The 21,692-nt window shown below is 51.3% G+C and overlaps 1 protein-coding gene across 3 annotated transcripts in view; it reads right to left on the minus strand.

Moving 5' to 3' along the window:
* Positions 1 to 21,692, minus strand: part of LSP1 (lymphocyte specific protein 1) — a 46,347-nt gene that overhangs the window by 14,851 nt on the left and 9,804 nt on the right. Inside the window, exons 1-5 of one of the 3 annotated variants that reach the window (XM_057372160.1) lie at positions 19,912 to 20,096; positions 7,443 to 7,595; positions 5,235 to 5,324; positions 1,801 to 1,996; positions 716 to 847 (exon numbers count right to left, since the gene is read on the minus strand). In XM_057372160.1, the coding sequence (XP_057228143.1) occupies positions 716 to 847; positions 1,801 to 1,996; positions 5,235 to 5,324; positions 7,443 to 7,595; positions 19,912 to 19,970 (630 nt within the window). In that variant the 5' untranslated portion in view covers positions 19,971 to 20,096. Of the gene's footprint in view, positions 1 to 715; positions 848 to 1,800; positions 1,997 to 5,234; positions 5,325 to 7,442; positions 7,596 to 11,055; positions 11,142 to 19,911; positions 20,097 to 21,692 lie in introns of those variants that run through there. The other 2 variants (XM_057372159.1, XM_057372158.1) reach the window with 2 other exon arrangements.

Here is a 21,692-nt window from a genome sequence, read left to right on the forward strand (position 1 = left end):
ATTAACAGGCTACACAGACTCCTCACCATTTCCCTCACTGCTACAATCAAAAAGTTAGGGGTTACAAAGATTAAAAAAACATTCAGTACAGAATCACTTATCTGCATCTATTGTATTCAAAAGCACACACACAGAACCGAGGATTTGCAGCAAATGCAACAAAAGTCACAAGATGCAATTCAGGTGATGTTAATAATGGAACTTTCACAAGAGCATCAATGCAGACAGATGTGATTGGGAAGGACACAATGCTTCAGAGATCAGGAATCCCTTTTTGTTTAAACAGATTAATCATACATCTTGTTCCAAGTAAGACAAAGAAATGCCACAGTTCCAGTTACAGAGGGGTTTTTTCCCTTTGGAAGGGAAATTTCATTAAGATTAAGTTTCTGTGTAGTCTTTAACAAAACACACAAGCTGAAAGCACAGGTATCTCAGTATTCAATATACCCTGAAGTACTCCCTGAACTTTTGGCTTTTGGAGTGWTAACTACAGCCTCCAACAGCTCAAGCAGGCAAAGCAGGAGGAGAGGAGGTTGACAGCCATGAAAGACGAGGCAAATCRCTCAAGTGGTTTGTCTGGGCTTGTAGCAGGAGGGATAACGGGATTCACAGCCCACATTGCTGTAAACCCTGGGTAATCTTCCCCCATCATCAGTTGGGTGCTCTGCTGTGACCACTGCCATGCATCCAGAGGGGCCCCAGGAACACAAACCTTTGTGGAGCACACTGCAGCRTGGTCAGAGCCCAGCTCCTCCTCTTCCAGGCTGGCAAGGCTTGGGGCCCTCTGGCGTTTCTCTGGTGCTTCTTCTTCCTTCTCTCCATCATTTCTCCTTCTCTTCTTTTCCTGAGTGCAGAAAAAGAACAAGCCAGGAAGTGAGCTGGTCAAATTGCTTATTATGCAACAGCATTGATTTTTCCCGTCTCCCAGGCTTCCTGCTTTGTACTAAATAAACACAAAAGCACTGAAACTTTGAGTTAACATTATCTAATTTGGAAACATTCAGGAAGAAGCCCAGATGTCATTTGGAAGGGAGGGCAGAAATCAGAAGTTTTGTTCAAGATTCCCACATGGTATGAAAAGGGGTCCTTGCATCAGTTATAAAGATCTCCTCTCACAACTGAAATAGAAAAAACATTAATTTCTCATTTAGAGCCAAAAGGAGAGAGACTGCCTTTAGAATAAAGGGCTGGAAAGAGTCTCACAGCTCAATAGCAAAAATCTTACCAGCCCCAGACAGTCAAATCCATTCACAACAAATTACATTTGAAACTCAGCCACCCTAACACACTTGCACACCACTCGAGTTCAGCTTTGTCTCTCTCTCTTTCTCTCCTCTTAACCAGAAATTATCAGAACAACAGAACAACCTCAGCTGGGAACAATGCAAGGCTAAAAGATTTATCAAGACAAAGTGCTCCAAAGGTGTGATAAAGGCTGGGGAGAGAAAAACAAGCAGTATAATTTAGATTTGAGTTCCCCTACAAAGCTACTCACTGCCCACAAAGCCACGGAAGAATTAGCACTTTCATCCTTGGTATGGCAGGGACATGGCAAGGCCACCACAAACTCTGGGAGCAAACACACCACCCTCCCAAAAGGGCAGAGGTTGCCTGCAGTGACCACAAGAAGGCACAGCACACAGGCAGGAGTGGCACCAGCCCCAGGTTATGCCATGAAAGTATCTCTAATRTCTGTGGGCTCATCAGCAACGGTGAGCTGGGACATGGGAGAGCAGCCTCCAGCATCAGCTCTCCCACCAGTCCTCTGGAAAGAAGGTCAGCTCCTTTTCATCCCACCTCTTGCTCAGCTTGCTCCCTCTCCTCCTGCTCTTGGGGCTCTTCTTCCTCGTGGCACACCCTCTCTTCCTCTCTGATAACCATATTCTCCTCCTGGATCTTCTCTGGGCTCTCCTGCCCCAGCTGGATCTGCTCCAGTTTGCCTTCAGCTTCCCTCACACCACTGTCCTCTTCTTCGTACGACTGTCTTGGAGACCTAGAGGTGGGGGAGAGATCAAAGAAGAAAAACACAGTTATGAGCCTACAGACACCATGAAGTAACTCAGACCTCCAGAAATCCCATTTTATCCCTTCCCAAAGCCTGCAGCTTGCTGGGTTCCACAGCAGGGCTCACAGCCAGTTCCAAGCATCCAGGTCAAACAGCAGCCACCCCCATCTCAAATGTCCAAGGCTCAGCCCAGCTAAGAGCTGTGGCAGAGCTGAAGGTGTCTGCACATTAYCAGCATCATGGTGGGCAATACCCCCAGGAAAGCAGAGAAGAGCCCTCTGCTCAGCCCCCTGGCACAGAGGGCACTGCTGCCATGATGTGCTGTTGGTTCCGTTCCCTGCCTGGCTACAGCTAAAATCCCAGGAGAACCAGCACGTCCTGCCGTCCTGAGCACAATCTGATGCTGCTCCCTCTGTTCCCAGCAGYAATTCACTGTGGGGCACCAAACACAGCCCTTCTCTGCCTCAATTCACCTTCTTCATCTGCAACAGAGTTGGAGGAGGAGGATCCAACCAACAACACATGAAGATGCTGCTYAAAATTCCCGTTTTCCCCAGCTCAAACTAACTGCAAGGCAGGCTGCACAGCCACTCCCCTGGAATCTTTTCATGCACATGGCACGGTGATTCACAACTACTGCCATATTGATTACCTGATCCCAAGCCTCAGTTTTGCCCACTGGAAACAATTACACCTCTGCTCCCACCGCTCATCTCCTARCCCAGCAAAACAAAGGCATTCCAAAGCAGATAGGATCACCCCTTGGCTCAGGGGTTTAAAAAACAATGGGGTTGGTACAAGAGAATTGCTCCAGCTCTCTGAGGCTGCAAGAGGAGACCCAGGAGGATGTTTTTGCAACCAGCTTTGCAAAAGCAGAGCAGCCCATGCCTCTGGGCACAGGGACACTGGAAGCACAGAACCCCAGAACTGTCACTGGCTCACAGCCACACACCCAGGCATTATTGCCATCTTACTTTCCCCAGCCAAAAGACAGCTTTCTCCTCCCACCCAGTTCTTAGAAAATTGCCTGGCTTGAGGGAGCAGGGCTAGAGAGCTGGCTAGCAGGCAGCTGCCAAAGGGCAAGGCTGACTCACTGCTCCTCCCTCAAGAGAAAGCACCAAAACACAAAAACAAGCTCAGACAAGACCCTTCCACCCACTGCTCTGCTGCTGGGAAGGCAGCTCACAGGTCAGCCACCATCCAGCCCTCCACATGGGGAAAAAGATGATGCATATGCTGGCTCACTTGACTTGTTTCTCATCATCCTCTCACCAAGACCACCAGTCTCTGAAAGCCCAGGAAACCAGCAGCTCTCCACCAGGATGCCAGCAATGCCTCCAGCCAAGTGCAAGCTCACATTAAAAACTGAGGCCAGCTAACACAGTGCAGCCTACAGGATGCTTTTTGCACCMCGGCAATTTTGCACAGGAGGCAGCTACGCTGGCACAGCTCCACCTTCTTGCACACAGCTGATAGCACCCTCAAAGAGGCAAACCAGAGCCAAAAGGAAAATGTGCCTGAGCACCAGGGCTCTCAGGGGATGCAGGAGCTGCTTTAGTTCCACCCAACAGAGAGCAGCTGTCTCCATCCACTCTTCCACAGCCCCCACTCAAACATCCTTCTGGGGAAAACCCAGGGCTGGCTCCACCTTCAGCTGAGCAGGAGAGAGGGAATTGGGCAGCCCTGGCCACAGCACCACTCGTGCCAGYGTGGGGCATCCCAGCCAGACACACAACCCACCTGTGCTCACACCAAAATCAGCCTTTGGATGAGGCAGATCCCCAAGGGCAAAGCTGCTGAAAGGATTTTATGGGGCACAGCCTCCCAGCAGAAAGCAAGCCCAAGCCCAGCCCCAGCAAGTCCCCAGGCTCTGARCCCCCTCCTCTGCCTCTCTCAAGCAGCCCCTAGCCCAGCAGCCCTCCAGCATCTGCTTTTAAAGCACCACCYCTCACTGATGGGCTTCACTTGCCATCAACACCCCCTCCCCTGCTCAGCACCTTCCCCTCCCCAACACATCACATAAAACACAAGGAGAAACACCTGAAGGGGAAAATGTTAATTCTAACTAATTCTTTTTTGAAGGCCAAAATGTTAATTCTAACTAATTCTCTTTTGAAGGCCAAAGGGGGCAATAGCAGTAGCCTTTCTTTCCAGAAAAGCTCTTTGCAAGGGGGGCTGGAAAAAAGAGGCAGCGAACTGAAAAGCAGATGATTTCTAATAGCTCCCACAGATGTTATAATCAGATGTTATGCTGGTCCTTGGAGGTGCTTGAGCAGTGCTTGTGCAATCAGGGCTGCAAAGGTACAGCCTGCAGCGTTGCTTAACCACAACATTTGGAGAAAAGTAACACAACTTGGAGCTCTTTTTATTTATTCAGCAGTAAATATTAATCTTAAGCATTTTTTTCAGTCATGGAGTAGTTTGGGTTGGAAGGGACCTTTAAAGGTCATTTAGTCCAATTCCTCTGAAATAAGGGACCTTTTCAATCAGATCAGCTTTCTCAGAGCCCTGACCAACCCAACCTTGAATGCTGCCAGGGAAGGGGCATCCAACACCTCCCTGTGCAAAGAATTCTTCAGGGTGAAGAAGAGGCTATGCCAAAAATTCCCTGCAAAACCAAGCTGCCAAGAGAGCTGAGTCACAGAGTTCACGTGCAGGTAGATGGTGTCCAAAGGAAGTGGTTAGGGCAGGAGTTTGGCTTAGTTCAGGAAGGGGGGAGTGAGGGGAGGTGGGGACTAAGCAGCTGGCACACAAGCACCTCTCAGGGCTCTCTGCTGCCTGCTYTTCCCTCTGCTCAGAGAGGAGTCAGGCACAAGGTGGGCTGAGGCCATACCCACCGTGCTGACATGAGCCAGGAAGCAGCAATAACTTARAGCAGCATTTTAGGCTGGCCTGGATTATGTTAGGGAGCCCCTGCAGCAGCTCAGGTGGCTTAAATCTGCTGTTGTCACTCCTCCAAACCCCGGCRTCCTGGCAGGCTGCCACTGCTTGGAGCACAAAGCTCAATCCAAACATCCCCAAAGCCTGRGGCTGTCCCTGGGCCATTCCTCCCTGCTCACCCCAATGGCAGCAGAGAGCATCTGTCCAGGGGCCTCTTCTGCCCTAATGATGCCCCAGCCTCAGGCCTCATTCCTCCACAAGAGCTGGGCTTGGTCCCCTCCTCAGGACAGTCCTTTTGCTGGGGATGTGGGTACCCCTCCCCTCGGTTCATCTGGGTCCTACCCACCTCTGCTTGCGCTGCTCCAGCTTCTGGGACCAGTCACTGAACCCCTCATCTTCCTCCAGCTCCGAAGGCCCAGACGGCTTAAAGTCATAGCTGAAACACAGCAAGAAGGAAAATCGGCGTGAGAGGCATGCAAAAAACTAAACCTGGCCTGGAAGAACCACAGCCCGGCACTGTCCTTCTCTCCTCCCACTTATTCCATGCATTCTTCTCCAAGTGAGACGCACTGCTGAMGATGGCCAAGGCAAAACTGTTCCASTATTTGTGGCCTTGGTCACAAATGCGTGCTCAGGCTGAGAGAAACGCTACCAGGGAGCAAGGGAGACTGGCTGAATGCTGCTAGAACACTGGCTGCTTCCCTGTGTCCCTCTGCAAACACAGCCCCAGGAAAAGCATGGAGCCAGCACAGCCCCATCATTGTCACCTTAGCTCATTTCCATCCCTCCGGCTCCCAAGGACACTCCTTGTCTTTCCTGCAAACCCTCTGTTCTCCTGAATATTTCTGGTTTTCTTTAGTGGGATAAGAGAGAAYAGGAATTCAGTCCCTTTGGAGGAAGCTCGGGTTTGAACTAATGGGAATGACATGGATAGGGCGAGTTCCAGCGTRGGAAGAGCCACGGGAAGGAGGGGGAAGTATTTACACAAGAGAGAATGAAGCTTTTCAGGAGATTAATAGCCAGGGYTGACCCTGGCTGCATGAGCAAGCCCAGGTGGCTGTCAGCAGCTGTAAACAAAACCARGGAATGGCCAGAGAAGAAGAAACATACTTGAGCCTGGCCCTGCAAGCTAAAGCACCATGGAGCAGGGACCAAAACCCTTCGTTTTAGGAGYTGTTCTTGTCATTGCCCTCTTAAGCACTCAGTCAAATTTGGGCAATTCTGATGGTCCTGTGCCCATGCCAACAGGACTGGAGGCTGCAAGCTGAGCACTGGGGCTGCTRCACTCTGCTCTGGGGCTGAAGCAGCCAGCAAAGCAGAGACCTGAGATCTCATCTGCTGTTTTAAAGACCTTTTCAAATTATTTCCTAGCCCCCATGAGAAGTGGGGTTTGGAAAAGCTAATGGTTATTATTGCTTCCCAGACCTTCTGTTTGCTTTCAGAGCAGACTGCAGCTCTTTTGTCTGCAGAATATCACCRTGTGTATTTCCACAAAAGATTGTGAAGGTGTTTTGCAAGCTATTCTATTAAAAAAAAATCCCTGTATAATTTTGCAAGTATCAGAAAAAAAAAGAAGATCTTTTAATGGAAAAAGAATAGGTTTTCATAAATAACTTCTGTTATTTTTCCAGTAAAATGAAGATATTGCTTCTCTCTGACTATAACCCCAAATCCTGCCACCACTTTTCCATTGGGCTCAATAGATTCAGAAATAAGTTGAACACATAAACAGTGGTAAGACTGAGGTCTTTGAGACAACAATTTGGCAATTCAGAGTGCAGACCAGTTTTTGTGCTAGCCCCAGTGCTGCACAGCATCTGGGCTGCTGAACCATGGACACGGGGAGGCTGCAGTAGGATGTGGCGTGGGACACTGGGGATGTCATCCTATCCCTTCTCCAGGTGTTTCCTCTGACAGCAGACAGCTCAGCAGCACCATAAATGCCTCCTGARCTACTTCCATTTAGGACCTGCCCCATCAAAGCACGAAGCTAATTTTAACCCTTGGAGCTGTGAATGGCACTGGCTCAGGGCTGTTCCATGGTTCCCAGTGCTGGGACAGCATCCTCTGAGGGAGGAGTGGGAACCCAGCCAGGACAGGGGATTGCTCACACAGTGATCTGCCCAGGGCTCTGCATCACATCCTCAGGCACGTGTCTGTCCTTGCATGTATCAGGAAACTCCATTACTTTCGATGTAGGATGACTCACAAGTTGAAATTTAACCAAGCACTGAAATCACTGGCAATGAGGACTCCCTGCCAGAGCCCAGCCTGTCCCAAGCTGTCCCAGKGTAAACTCCCAGGGCAGTAAAACACTCAGCTTCCAGCCAAAAAAAAAAACATCAAAGCAAGACTTGTGGGGTTTTCTGCCCAGACACGAAAACACACTGTTTGCTAGTGTGGGCTAAATCCCCCAAMCCAAACCTATCAGAGAACTTCCCCATCTTCCCCAAACCATCCCAGACAACAGGAACACACAGTCAGMGGACACAGTAGGGGTTTGCTGCAAGGAGAAAGTGTGTGGCTGAAGGATTTATCCACGGGTATTTCTTACTGGTTTTCCTGTGCCAGAGCCGCGCTCTCCGAGCAGGACACGGAGCYGTTCAAGCCCTCTTCCGCCTGGGATCTCAGCTGCTTCTCCCGCTCCCGCCGCCGCCGCTCTCTCGCCGCCTCCTCCTCATCTTCCACRCTCCACTGTGCTGTTAGCCTGCCAAGCCAGAGGGAAAACCCATCTTTAATGCCATCAGGCAGTCCTGTGAAACCCGGTARCAATCCCCTAAAGGTGTCTGGCTCCCCCCAGCAAGCAGGAGCCTTCTGCAGATGAGTGCTCCCACCATGAGTGGTGATCCTCAAAKKGGCATCCTCACYTCCATCAGCACAGTGGGACTGACCRATGGACAAGGATCAGGACACAGGGACTGGGAGAGGGGTGGAGGAGAGCCTGCAAGTSTCTATGAGAAAGATGTGGTATATATCCCTTTCCTCCCAGACCAGCCACCTTCCTCCACTGGGAAGCACCAATCCCTGCAAAAACAGCTTTGCACCCCCGAAGGGTTTGTAAAGGGTCTGGCAGTGCTGCAAGACGCCAAACACCTTCACCTCAATCTTTGGCCCACGGAARGCAGGATCTGTACCCTGAGGGTGAGTTTCCCTAGGAGGCTGAGCTGTTCCTGCCTGACCAGGAGCTGAGGAAGCAGTGACWGAGGGCAGCACCTATGTCCTGCTCTGCCCTGCCTGGCTTCCTGCCACCCCCRCAGAGAAGAAAAACCTGCCTTGGCTTCTTACAGACATCTCAACTGCAGGATAATCATGGCTCTGTCGGCAAAACAGCCTCTTGCATCCCCGAGGAAGTGATAAGGCAGATGCTACATTCCTCCTCTGGTGATAAGGCCGGTCCAGGCGCTCCCCACGTGGGATGSGCTCCTGCTCCACGGGCGGCGCCAGCCGACATTCGGGCACAAAGGGACACGCCATGGGGTGGCCACCACCCACCCAAAGGGCCTGTGATGGCTGGGCAGGTCTGATCTGTGGTACCCAGGGCTGATGCTGGGGCAGATGTCTGCTCACCCCGCTTGGCCCTGGCTCAGCCAGGTCCAAAACAGACCTCAAAGGCAGTTTCCCCTGGCATTGGCAATTCTGCTCACAGAAATGCTCTTCAGCAAGGCACAYGCATGGGAGCCAGGACGGTGATCCCAGCCCAGCCTTCCCTCCCTCAGGCACACCCTGMACACACACTGCAGCCCCCAAAGGGTGAACCTGCTCATTAGGACATACAGTGCAATATGGTTCAGACTGGGGCAAAGAGTCTGTGGAAAGGAAAAACGGGGAAAAACACAAAATTACTTGTTTCAGCCCAGTTTGGATGAACAAGGGACAGGTTTCAGATGACCCCAGAAGTGCYACTCTCCCAGCCTGTCTGGCTTTGCCCACAGTTTGGGGGCAAACTCACTTCACCACGGGTCTCACCAAAAAGCTGTTTTCTTTTGAAGTTCAGGACAGACACGCTCCTCTCCCAACAATGGGGGGGGCGGAAAAAAGCCCATTGGGATTAATTAATGAAAAATGCAGCCTTTCTAAATAGACTGGGAACCTTGTTAGCCTCTCCAGGGAAGACTCCCTCAGAGACTATTTTACTCTATAGTGCCAGCAGAATGGTTGAGCTTAGCCCCAGCAGCATTCTTTTGCACTGTGGTCCCACCACTACCTGTCAAGAAGCCGGGGATGAGCCCAAATCACTGCCCTCCCAAAATCCTACCTGCCCCAAGGCAGCAAAGCCAGGGTGATGAGCCYAATGAAGAAAGGTCGCCCATCCCTGCGATGCCAACGGAGGAGCAGGGAACAAGGCAGACCCCAGGACCAGCCCAAGAGAATTCTCCACTGCCCAATAGTTACTGCCTGCCTTATTTTGGGTGGGGTCTTTTTGCAGACAGCAAATTCAACTCTTTCCCCTTTTGCCCCCTCATTGCTCCCTGTCACCTTGGTCTCCATGAGGAACAAAGCACACCCAGACCAGAGCCTGGGCTCCCCTCCTCCCTTCCCTACTCATCCCACACTCCTATTTATTATTTTTCCTCAGGTTCCCATAGAAACCCTTGTCTGTGGACCTGGCAGGAAGCCACCATGTTGTTGTTGGGTTTTTTTTTTTTTAATATATAAATGAAGTCATTCATTAAACTCTGCCACGATCTCCCTCCCTTGTGCAACAGCTCCAGATAGTCTCCAATTCAGAAAGGCTCTTAACCCCCTCTCGCCCATATTGCCCCAGTTACCAGAAGCAAAGTCCATGTTTATGCCAAAACGAGTTACATTTCAGTTAAAATCGCTCACCCCCTCCTCCAGCTCCTGGRGCAGCTGCTGCAGAGGCAGTGCTGCACCAGCACTGCCAGCTTGGCCAGGGTGCTCTAGGGAGCCTGGAGGGGGGGTCTCTTCTGAACCACATGAGTTTTCCACACTGTGAGAGCAGCACTGGTTGGCAGCCCTCTCCCTTTCCCAGTTGGATGTGACTAACTCTCTCCCCATGACCTCACCGGCTCGCTATTCTGTCCCTGCATCCTTCAAACAGTCTGAGGACAGAGCCGGGGGCGACCGTTTTGGGGAGAAGGATTTTTCTGCAAAAGCAGTGAAATAACTTTCCCAGCTCTGATTTGCCACAGAGCAATCCAGCTTCCAGGCTGCCCACCATCGTGTTGGGATGTGGCTCAAACCGTACCGAGCATCCCAAAGGGCTGTGACACTGGGAACACCACACCTCAGCTCGGCAAGAAGGGCTGCAGATAAAGCCCCCACAGATTCAAAAATACYAGCACCCTCAACCAAACACCTAGACCCAGTTTATTTTCAGATTCAGAGCTCGCTGTCATGCTCAAATAGGCTGGTAGGGGGGCAAGGTTTAATAAGGGATGCRTTGGGGTTCAGTAATCACACTGACGAGTGGAGGAAAAAGGACGATTACTTTTTGACTGACCTAGCAGCACAAATATTTGTCTTTAGTGAAAAACAAACAAAACAAAATGAAGCAAAAAACACAAGCAAATGAGAAACTAAGCYGTGCCAAAGTCCTTGTGTTTGGGTCAGCTACAGGGGTTTGTTGGACCCCAGACAAAATGTGCCATTTCAATTTGGACAAGCACAAGTGTGAGCAGGGGGTCAGCTGTTAAATTGCCTTTCGAAGCAAAAAGGTGGAAAGATTTAATTTCCAAATGGTTCCATTTACTAAAACAGGGCCTTGGTCTCCCATTTGCTCTAATTGTTCACAACTGCATTCAGAAACTCAACATGCTCAGCCCACAGCAGTACTTCACAACCATCTTTCCAAATTCTACAAGTAATTACTCAGTGCTGCAGGATCAGGCTGATCCCACGTACCTTCACCTCCAGACAGCACTGTCCCAGGCTGGGGAGGTTTGGAGAAGAAGCAGATTCACAGCGGCCAGTGGGACTGAGAGCTCTCAATTTCATTTCACCCACCACAGGATCGGGAAATGGAAAGTGAGACTTGAAGCCTGAGGAGCTGCAAGATGAGCTACAGCGGGCTGCACTCCTGCAGCCAGACACTTGCCTTTATAAAGTCCCTATGCAGAGAGATTTTCATGCAGTGTGAAAGGAAATTCACACCCTCACACAAACTTTAGTGGGACTGGAGAAGGGAGGAGGAAGGGTAGAGATACCWCAGTGCCTCAGCAGCCCAGAGATGTGGCAAGACTTGCTCCAGCAAGAGCTCATCACAGGGCTGGGTCATTTCTGTTACGTGGTCCCTGCATCTCTGCCAACAGCTTTTGGAGATCTTGGTTGAGCCAAACACGCTTTGTGGAAGGGGCTTCTCTCTTCCTGAGGAGATCCTGCAGGTGTAAGGATGAACTGAAGGCACCTTGGTTCAGCTGTGCCCACACAGACACTGCTCACCAAGCCTTTGTGACCCTTACACTTCTGCTCTGACCAGGGCCAGCTGCCCATTCCAGATCCAGCTCTKGACGTCCCTTTCCTTGGACCCTCAGCCAAGGGAGGAGTTTTATTCCTGTTTGTGCTACAGAACAGCTCTTCCTGCAGCACAGCAGCACAGGCACCATGCTCTGGCTGCCATGCTCCACATGCCACAGAGAACCAGCACTGCTGGGAAGGGCACGTTTCCTTTGGGCGATTCCTCACCGGCACTCAAGGAGATTTTAATATTCAGGCAAGGGAAAACTCTGKCACCAGATGAGCTGTGTTTGAGGGAAACTCTGCGGACTTGAGGAGAYTTTCGCATGGTTGACGGCTCAAAGGAAGCTTTGCTGGCCCGAACCCAACCTTCAGCAYTAAAGCTAATTCCAGAAAGGAAAATCAAATGCCTCCCAGAGGCTTTGGGCTTTGCAGACCCATGCCAGAAAAACTCAGGAACCCTCTACCAGCACACTGGACATTCCTGTCTCCTGACCTCACCAGAGTATCAGGCCAGGAGTGCTTTGGCTTTGGCTGCCATCTCTGTGAGGTAGGCTGTCCCCGCGAAGCCAGGGTACAAGAGGGAAGAGGTTTTGGGAACAGGATTCAGGAAGAGCCATGTGAAACCCCAGAATATACATTGCCCTATCACCTGCAAAAAAGCCCAGTGTCCACCACAGCTGGAAATATCACCTGGAAGCGATGRGGCTGCATGAATTAGAGAAGAACCGGGAAGGGCAGCCCTGTCTCTGCCAGCAGCCATTCCATCGCCRCTCTGTTGAGGTTTGGGGAAAGGGAGATGCCAGAAATCAATGYAAAGGAGCTTCCCCTTCCATGCAATCCACTGCAGCTGCACTGCCTCRTCACAGAGCCAGATACAACATCAGCACACAATATGGCCCGGGGCTGTCAACAAAGTCATCTGCTGCTGAGAGCAGAGCTGCCAGGCTTTACTTCMTATGGCATTTATAACACATTCATAAAGGGCCCTGACTGCTGGCAGGAGACGTGCAGCTCACCCTGTCACACCAAAGAGAAGAGGACACCCTCAGAAGGCTACAACTCCCTCACCCACTTGACCTCCTGCCAACAAATTAATCAYTTATTAGTGGCAYATAAAGGGTCTGTGTGACTGAGTCRAGCATGCTGAAATGCCCAGATAATGCCTCCACTCAAGCTATTTGGGACCTCTGGTGTCAGGCCACCACAAAAGTMGTGGTTTTCCATGGCTTAGGAGTAACGTGGCTGGACAGCAAAGTCTACAGCTGGGTCATCATCCCACCGAACAGGGAAGGGGGTGTGGATACAGCATGATACAGGAAGACTGGGAAAAGAAATCAAATCAAGAATCATTATGTCACAGCCTGGAGTTTATTTCAGCCTCGCCTCGGGAGAGTTAYTCCAGCTCCGAAACAGCAGCGTGTCAGTCAAAGGCAGCCAGAGATACTCCACAAGCCTCTCCCTCCCATACATTCATGTAATTCCTCAGCTGCATTGCTCCRTTCAGAGTCCAGGCTACAGAGTTTGAACAAGAAAGGGGGGCAGGGRGAGAGGAAAAAATGCATCGATGTGCTTCACCCTCAGCCTTTTTCTCATACCAGTCTTCCCCACCCCACACGTAGCTGTGCAGTCGCAGCCACGTCTCCCCGTTCCCCCTATAAATCCCGGGTCACCTTCAGGATGTGAACAGCAGGACAGAGCTGCTTCACAGCCAGGAGCAGCCACAGAGCCCTTCCCCAGCTCCTGCTGGACCTGGGGGTGTGGAAAGGCGGCACACAGGGAGTGATAAGGACACACCAAGGCATCCGAACAGAACGTGATACAGCCCAAACTTTCATCAGGCAGAAATAGAAGGGGAAACCACCAACAGCATGGCAGAGACMTATCTCCTTTTTAAAAATAAAAGTCCTTCTTTTTTAAACACATCTTGGATTTCCTCCACAAAAGCACGTCCCGTTTCTGTCCAGAGAAGAATGTGCAGACATGCATCACATGTGCCACGTATAAAACCCTATCTAGTTCAGCCTTCATTAAATTCCCTGCAAAGAYTGACCTGTCACTGTGGCATGACAGGCAGGGAAAGCCCCAAAATGGTAATTTACTGCTTCCACAAGCAAAACAAGACCCCCTTGAGAAAGCTGGTGGCAAATGGCAGGAGCAGACCCTGGAGGAGGGGTGCAGGCAGGGTTGGTCCTTCATCGTGAGTTTTGTCTGTCCCCTCCTGCCACTCACAGGAGAGTGGCTCCAAAAAGGTGCACGGAATGCTCCGTGCTTCCAGAGGCCATAGGTGATGCACAACCACTCACACAGGCACCAGGCAGCCAATGGGAACAACTGTTTCTTTTTATTATTATTGATTTTAATCACGGCAGACAGAATCCAAGCAAATCCCTTCCAAGATGATGAATTGCACCCCCAGGCCCGTGGGTCCTTAGCACACAGATAGGCTGGTGCAATACTGTGTCAGCATCACTGGTCAGGAATTTGGCAGGGGGGAGGAATGGGCCTGCACTCCGCTGCATTCAGTAGGTGTGAGAAATCAGTGCTGTGCACGACCTCGAACWGTGGCTCTTTCTCACGGTCTCTCCATGTCAGCCCAGAGGTTCGAGGAATTGGAGGGTTTTTTTCAAAGGGCAGGAAGTCTGGGCTCTGTTTTTGCAAGGGAGAAGCATGTCAGAGGAGAAAATAGACCTGTCAAAGAGATGCAGACTGCCTTACCCAGCTTTTGTATTTCATTTTTCTCCTCTTTCAGAGGAAGGCAGGCCTCCACAGCCTCCCTGCCTTGGCTCCAGTCAGCCAGCATCCTTCTTGATACACATGCTAGAAAACAAGTCTGAGCCTAGAAGGTGAGCAACACCATTACCCCTGCTTCAAACTGGGATTAAGARTGAGATTTGTACCATGGTGGTGGTTTTTATAGCACAGCTGGCTCAGCCCTCACTGTGCAGCCTGGGGRCGAGGCGGTGCCCCAGCAGCAGGAGGGAATTCTGTGTCTGAGCAGTGGCAGGAGGCAACAGGGAGGCCGTGAGAACGCACTGCTCCCCTCCCTGGGACATTCGAGGCTCCCCTCGCTCGTGGCCATCGCTGACAGAGCTGTGTCACAGCAGGAACCAGAGTCAGCAGCAAGCCCTCGGTCCCTGCTGCCCTAAGGCAGAATGTCTCCATGGGGAAAAAGAGTCTTTTTGCCCCAAAATGCCGATCCCAAAGTGCTGGCACCCCAGCCTTGTGCTGTGGGACAGAGGCACTTGGCAGACCCAGATGCCCTTTGCTCACCACAGAGCTGAGGGATGCTGCTGCTACTACTTGATGCTGGTTCGATGCTCCATCAAAAGGGCTAGAAATGGAGGGAGAAGGAAAAAAAACAAAATTTGGAAGCTGAAAATTAGTTTTCAGACACCATCCCGGCTGCAGAATCTCAGGTTCTCCATCTGGTGCCCATTCTAGCTGAACCATGCTCACACACACGTGGTGGTCCTTCTCCACACCATCAGAGGATGCYGACAACCTGTGGTTGCAGCCCTGAGGGTTCCAAGGCTCACTACCGCTTCCCAAAATTTCCATGGGCTCAGAGTTCAGGCCCTGAACATCCAATTGCCTGAGAGCAGGTAAAAATCTGAGTCAGGCCAGGCTAAAGGCAAACAAAACCCATCGGCTGATTTCTGGGAAAGGTCAGTGGTAGGTGGAGTTCTGGCCAAATAAACCCCAGGGCCGGGAAAATCTGGGAATGGATCCACGGAGTACTCAGAGGGGACAGATGAGCTGCTTCAACTGGAGAGAAAGGATGAGCTGTTAGAGTTGGAGTGAAAGCTGAGGGTGGGCACCCCAAAAGGCACCCAGGGAGGGACTCACCCCCAGGCACTGGTTCAGCCCTCACGCTCCCTCTGCCCCACAGCTCAGCTGGGCTGCAAATCCCCCGGCCCCTCCCGGCTTGCAAAACATGGTGCAAGCAGCTGGCACCATAGAAGCCGCACTGGGATGTGGAAATCCCCCAGGCATGCCATCAGTCTGGCCCAAAGTGCTCTCCTGGGTGCTCCTCCCTGCCAGCAGCCTCTGCTCATGCCTCCCCTCCCATCCGCCCTCCGCTTGTGGGGTCTGCAAAGGCGCCCGTCAGCTCTGCCCTGGCCACGGTGATGGACCACAGAGGGATAAAAACATGAAGGTCACTAAATCATGGAAATAGGGAAGATTCAAGAAGGGGAGCACTGTGGTGGGCAATCCCTGCTCCTCRTGACACTTTGAGGCAGCATTGCACAGTGCAAATCAAACTGATGAAGGCCTGGTGTACCCTGCACTCCCTATCCCTCCCTCCTCTTTCCATCCAACAGTTCTGCTCCTGGCTCATTCCTGCACGCCTCAGTTTCCCCATCTCCCCCTCAAAGCTGCCCCACTTCTTCACAGCAAGAATTCCTCGCTCCCTGCACCTATCCAGAGCCAGGGATTTGAAGCAAAGTGGCCCTGCAATAGCCCCTGGAGGCAGTAGCTCTCTCCCAAGCAACAAACAGTGCCTAGACCACGTTTTGGCATCAATCACACACACCCCCACCCCACCAAAAATGTTCTTCCCCTTCAAAGCGCCATCCAACCCTCCCCAGTGCTTCAGCTCCGTGTTCCCAGCTCAGCACTCACGAGGTCAAGACAGAAATACTTGGAGTAGCGTCTTCCCTGCTGGGACACATCCTGGAAAGCTTTGGGAAACATCGAATGCAAGCAGAAAGGACGGTGTCCCGCAGAGTTGGGCAGAGCCCCATATCCTGATCAAACTAAATATTACACTCAAGACATGCACCAAAATTCAAGGAGCTCARGGAATCTTCTCTGAGCTAGTGCTGAGGAACTCTAAGGATCAGAAAGAGCATTGCTTGGAAACACAGTAACGTGTTTTATGGACAAAGAAGGGGCTATGCAGCCACCTCATGGGTGTCAGGACATGAGTGCTGGCATCATCTGGAGGTGGCAAGCATCCCATCATGTACAGCAGGCCAAAACACAGAGAATGTGAGATTCAGATCTCACATTYTGGTTTCCCATGTTGAYGACTCCACAAAAGATAACAAAGMAAAAATCCCATCCTACAGAGTGAATAATTTGCTCTATCCCGTGATCAAATTTTCTGACTTGTTTTCTTCCCCTGAGCTTTTTCACCCTCAGGATGCAGCCCCCTTTTCCTACGGCATTATTTGCACTTCAGACTCTACGGGTTAAAAGACATAATTAGAGACACTGGTTTATTTGCTGCTCMTGCAGCAGCCATGCCCTGGAGCCCCTGTTGTGGACCAGGTCCCCATTGTGCTGGGAGGAAATGGGGTGTTGCAGAGTGCAAGAACATTGTCTCTTTTGCCCAAAAACAAATCGCAGCTCACTTGCTAATGGCACCCCATTCTGGATAAAAAGCAAGCCACTCAGGGGGAGCAGTGTCAACCACGAGGCCCAATAATCCAGTTCCAAGGAGCGGCACAGCTGCTTTACAGAGAGGCTGATTTGTAGGTTAATTAAACAGCCATATTCTTTTGTGAAACACTTGAGGCTCGATAAATAGAGGGAGAGTAAAATTCCAGCAGGAGCAGATAATGAACTGAGTGAATCGACATGACAGGTGCTGGATCCCTATCTTATTTATAGGAATTCATTAGAAGGATAAGGAAAAAGAGATCGTGATAACAAGATAAAGCTGCTCGTGTTTGGAGAGGRCTTTAATAAAACACAGAGCCCTGTGGGCGTGTGAGGGATCATCGCTGTAAACGTGCTACAAAGGGAGAAATATTTCCCCAGTGATAGCCTGATAGAGAAACTATGCTGGATGAGGGGAGTGTCTGGGACCACGGGGCAAAGCAGGGAAGGCAGATAGCCCTGCAATGGTCCATTCTTCTCATACCTTTCACAGGTAATTACTCAGCCACTCGTGCTCTGCAGTTGCAAGTCATAACCCTGGGCTCATTTCAGCCTCCTACTTTTCAGATGTAAATGGCACATCCCTGCCTGCACCATTTGCAAAGCCAGTGAGGAAGAAGGAGGGCTAATTTTTCCAATCCACCTCCTGGTGAGGCAGAGGTGAAAGATGTTCCCCAGAGTGCTGCCTCAGTGCTTCAGCCTCTGGAAATCTCCAACAAGTCCCAGTGCTCCCAAGCACACCAAACCACTCCGGAGCAGAGCCTGTCAGCAGTCAGTGGAAAAGTCATTTCAAGAAAATCTGACTCCTGGGACTGATGTTTGGGTGATGCTTCACATGTGGGCCCCTTTGTCTGAGATGTTGGGTTTTGTATCAAGCACAAGGCAGGATGCTTAAAGCATTGGGACTCAGCTCTTGAACCCCAAATCCACAGGACTTACACTGGTTTCAGCTCAGGAACCCTCGACCCAGCTGTTGGACAGCTGGCAAGCAGCTCCTGTGGCTAAGCACTGCTCAGAGAAGGTAATTCCCTGGTTATCCCCGCTGATGCCCTGCAGCAGGAGCAGCCAGGTAAATCCTGACACCACTGAAACCCCCAGTGCTTGCAAATACAGCTCTGAGCAGCTGTTTTCACTCGTGTGCTCCASGTCTCCAAAGCACTCAGACACACCAGAAGAGCCCAGGATCTACACAGCATAACCACTCTGTGACAGTCACCTTGGGACAGACAAAAGCAGAGCACAGCAATCTTGACAGCAACGTATCTTCAAGCCAGGAGCCTCAAGCCATTCTCTAAAGAAGCTTCTTCCTGCAGCCAAGGTAGATGGGCTTGCAGAGCCAGCCCCAGGGCCAATCTCAGGATCTCCAGGAAAAACTGCTCTAGGAGAAAAATACCACTACCAAGTAGGCTACAGTGTTTAGGTTATGGTGTGGAGCAGATCCTGCCTGTTCTGCTGCTGAATCCTRTGAGTATGAGTGAGGGTCTTTGTGYGKAAGCCATGGAAATCTCACACATCCCACTCCACTCCTCATCTGTAAGCGGGACTGGACAACACAGCCCCAAAGCTAAACCTCAAGTGCAGTAGGAAAAATGTCACTTCATAAAAAAGCCCCTATGAGCCTCTGGGACACCAAAAGTCCCTGGTCCACAGCAGGAGGAACTTGGACACGTCATCCAGGACAGGAATACACCGCTGGGTTTTGTGCTGAGGACAGTTCTTAGGACACCCCTTTCCTCTGTGTGAAGCACACGGGCTTCCCCCTGCTCCCCCCATCTGTCACCCTGCAAAATAAATTGCCACCCAGCTGTAAGCATGAACTGAAGGCCARTTCATTTGCCTGGCCCTCCTCAGTACCAGCTGGCCCCAAATCCGAGCCCATCCCTGCCTTCTGCACACCCACAGAGGTTTCCTTACCCCTCACGAGCCCCGGACAAAGCCCTGTTCTGAAACAGGGATGTGTAACCCAGCTCCCAGTCCCCCTGGGCTGAGACCRGGAAATGGGTCCAACAGGCCAAACAAAAGGTGAACAGAGAGGAGTCAGCTTCTCCTGCCCACTTTCCAACCCAGGGGCTGTGCAACCAGTGGGAGCTTTTTTGGATCCAGAAGGGAAGAAAGTGTTAGGGACTGGACGGGCTGCAGGCGCCCATCTCCCTTCCGAGTCAAGAAACTTCTTTGAGAGATGAGGTTTAGAGGCTGCATCACCAGTCACAGAGATCCCAAATTGACTGGAAAATGCCTGGTGAACTAAACCCCACCACGACATCCCCCACCCCTCAGCTGGAGACCAGCAGACACAGCAAACACACGGGAGCTGAGAGGCACCCAAGCCACAGAATGCGAGTCCAGCACTCCCTAATTCCACTCCTCACCCATCCAGCTGCTCAGTTAAATATGAAGAGGGGAGAACTGCCTCTCTTCAGCCCAGTCAGAGCCATCAGCATGGCACACCAGCATCATCCACAGATGGATCCCAGGGATCCATGGAGGGAAGCGGCAATTCCAGACCCCAGGGAAGAGCACAGTGGCCGCATGGTAGGGAATCCCAAAGCCAGCACACAATGTAGCCGTCCTCCCCGGCTCAGCGCCGGCTGACAAACGGGAATAAACCCAACTGAGCCATCCACCTCCCTGCACTGGCAATTATATTCGGAGAGAAAGGTTCAAAGCACTATTGTGATCAATTAAATCGAAAAAAAGAGCAGTGTCAGCTTACAGCCCTGGGAAGATCCGGCCCTTTACTGATCCCTGAATTAAAAACGCACATCACAGCGYGCACAGTTTTCCTACGGGAAATAAAGAAAAATCCTTTTTCTAGGCAGAGGCGTTCAGCACTCAGGGGACACAAAAAAGACACGTACTGAGACATCCCTTGCACGGAGAGGGGAAACCAGCCGCTCAGGTGAATGTCACAGCACAGTTGTGCTCAGTTATTTCAGTCGGGAGCTCCTGGAAAAGCCATCAGTAAGTTCAAATCTGCTTTTCTCATACAGCTTTTGGGGAGGAGAGGGAGGGTTATCTATTATCCTTCCTTGCAATGCATCGGGTCTGCTGGAAAAGCAGGGTAAGGACGAATTTCAGCCCATTTAAAGGGACGCGAAGATGGTCGATCGGAAGCACGCTCCCTTTCCCCCCCGGCGTTCCCCACCGCGCCCCCCGGTGCGGGCACATCCACCGGAGCGGAGCSGGGAGCGGAGCCCCGCGGGCAGGTGGGCGCTCACCTGATGAGGTTCTGCAGGCCCTGCTTGCTGGAGTTCCTCCTGAGGATCGCGCTGGTCATGGTGGCCGAGCCGCGGCGGGCAGGGTCCCGCTGCCGCCCCCTCCCCAGCGCCGCAGGCAGCAGCCCGGCACTGCGCGCTCCCGCGGCCCCCTCTCCGCCTTCAGGAAGTTCTGCAGCTGGTTTCCTTTTGTTTCTGCTAGCCCCCCCTGCTCCACACCCCCGGCTTGTCTCCTCCACCTCCACCTCTACCTCCTCCTCCTCCTCCCCCTCTGCCTCGTGGAAGTGTCACGGGAGAATCTCTGGGAGCGCAGCCGCCGGCGGGCCCCGCAGCACAAAGCCCGGCGCTCCCCACTCCCCTGCCAGGGGGATTCTCTCCTGGCTTTAACTCTCTTCTTTCCCCCCTTCATCCTCTCCAGCCCACTCCTCCTTCCCCCCCCTCTGTTATTTTTTTTCTTTTTTCCCCCGCTTTTCCCACTGCTTTTTTGATTACACAAAGCAACTCGGGAGCAGAAATCCAGGTTGGCAACTTGCACTCAATGGTCTGTAAATCACTCCCGCTCCATTCACAGCAGAAGTCTTGCGTGAAGGTCTCAACCTCCAAACAGTCCCCACACGTCCGAAGGTGAGCCAAGAGTCAGATTAATACGAAAGGGGCTTTGCACTGGAAAATGCCACACCAGAGAAAAATGTTCTCCTGGGATGGAGATAACAGCTGGATTTTGGGGAAAGCCATAGAGCTGCAGCCTCAGRCAGGCAAGCAGCCTGCACCCTGATTCTACTCTCAAACACTTCCCCTCATCTACCTGAACACCTCGCCTGTGCCTCAGTTTTCCCAGCCATCAAATTGGACAAGAGGAAAAAAATGTGGCTAAATCTGGCTTGCCTCCATAAAACACTGATATTCTGGGAGATTAAAGAAGCGCGTGAGTGTTTGATGAAGAACTAACATTGCCACCTGCTAAAACAAAATGCCCATCTGCCATGCGTTCAGATGATTGTTCTTCATGCTACTTCCTCATGGGAGTAGACTTGGGGRGAAAAAACAAAAGAGTCTTTTTCCCTAACCTCCACCTCCTGGTCCACATGTGCTGTTTTGTGGGGGTGAGATCTTGAGGTCTACTGTGCCAAACCAACAGGTGCCTGCAGTTGTACCTTGCCAGTTCCAGCCCTGCCTTGTATTTGTACACGAGGGTGCTCATGGCACGGCCCGCCCATGTTCCCCAAGGCAAATGGGAATGTTCCTCTGGCTGTCTCCAAAATGGGAGCAGTTATGGTGGAACCAAACTGCTGAGACCCTCACCTTCCTTCTCCTTTCCGCCCCTCTCATCTCTTTTACGTATTTCCTTTCAATCACTTCTGCAGAAATATTTCTTGATGCCTGGTAAGCTGAAATGGGGAAGTTGCCCATGAAATACACTAAGGAAATCTCAATRAAAAGGAAGTGCCTGCCCTCTTTTCTACTGTCTCTTCATTTCAAAACAGCTTATTTTTTTTTTTTTTCTGCAGGTATTTACTGAGCATTGCCTAAGYGATTGTGAACAACAAAAACCACAAAACACAGACATTGGTGCAGGCTTCACTCTGTGGGCTGCTCAGATGAGATCACACTGCATATWTGTCTTTCTAAATTTGGTGAGAAGATGCATGAGATCCACCACAAAAGATCTCTGTTGCTTAAAAGGAGCTTGTCCCAACCCTGCAAGTGCTTGCAGGGGTAATTAGGTTTGAGCATGTGAACATTCCTACTGACTTTGCCACAGTTGGCCAGAGTTGAAGTGAAGT

This window comes from Malurus melanocephalus, unplaced genomic scaffold (genome assembly GCF_030028575.1).
Source record: "Malurus melanocephalus ecotype Western Australia unplaced genomic scaffold, MMel_1.1 scaffold_165, whole genome shotgun sequence".
NCBI classification, from domain to species: Eukaryota; Metazoa; Chordata; class Aves; order Passeriformes; family Maluridae; genus Malurus; species Malurus melanocephalus.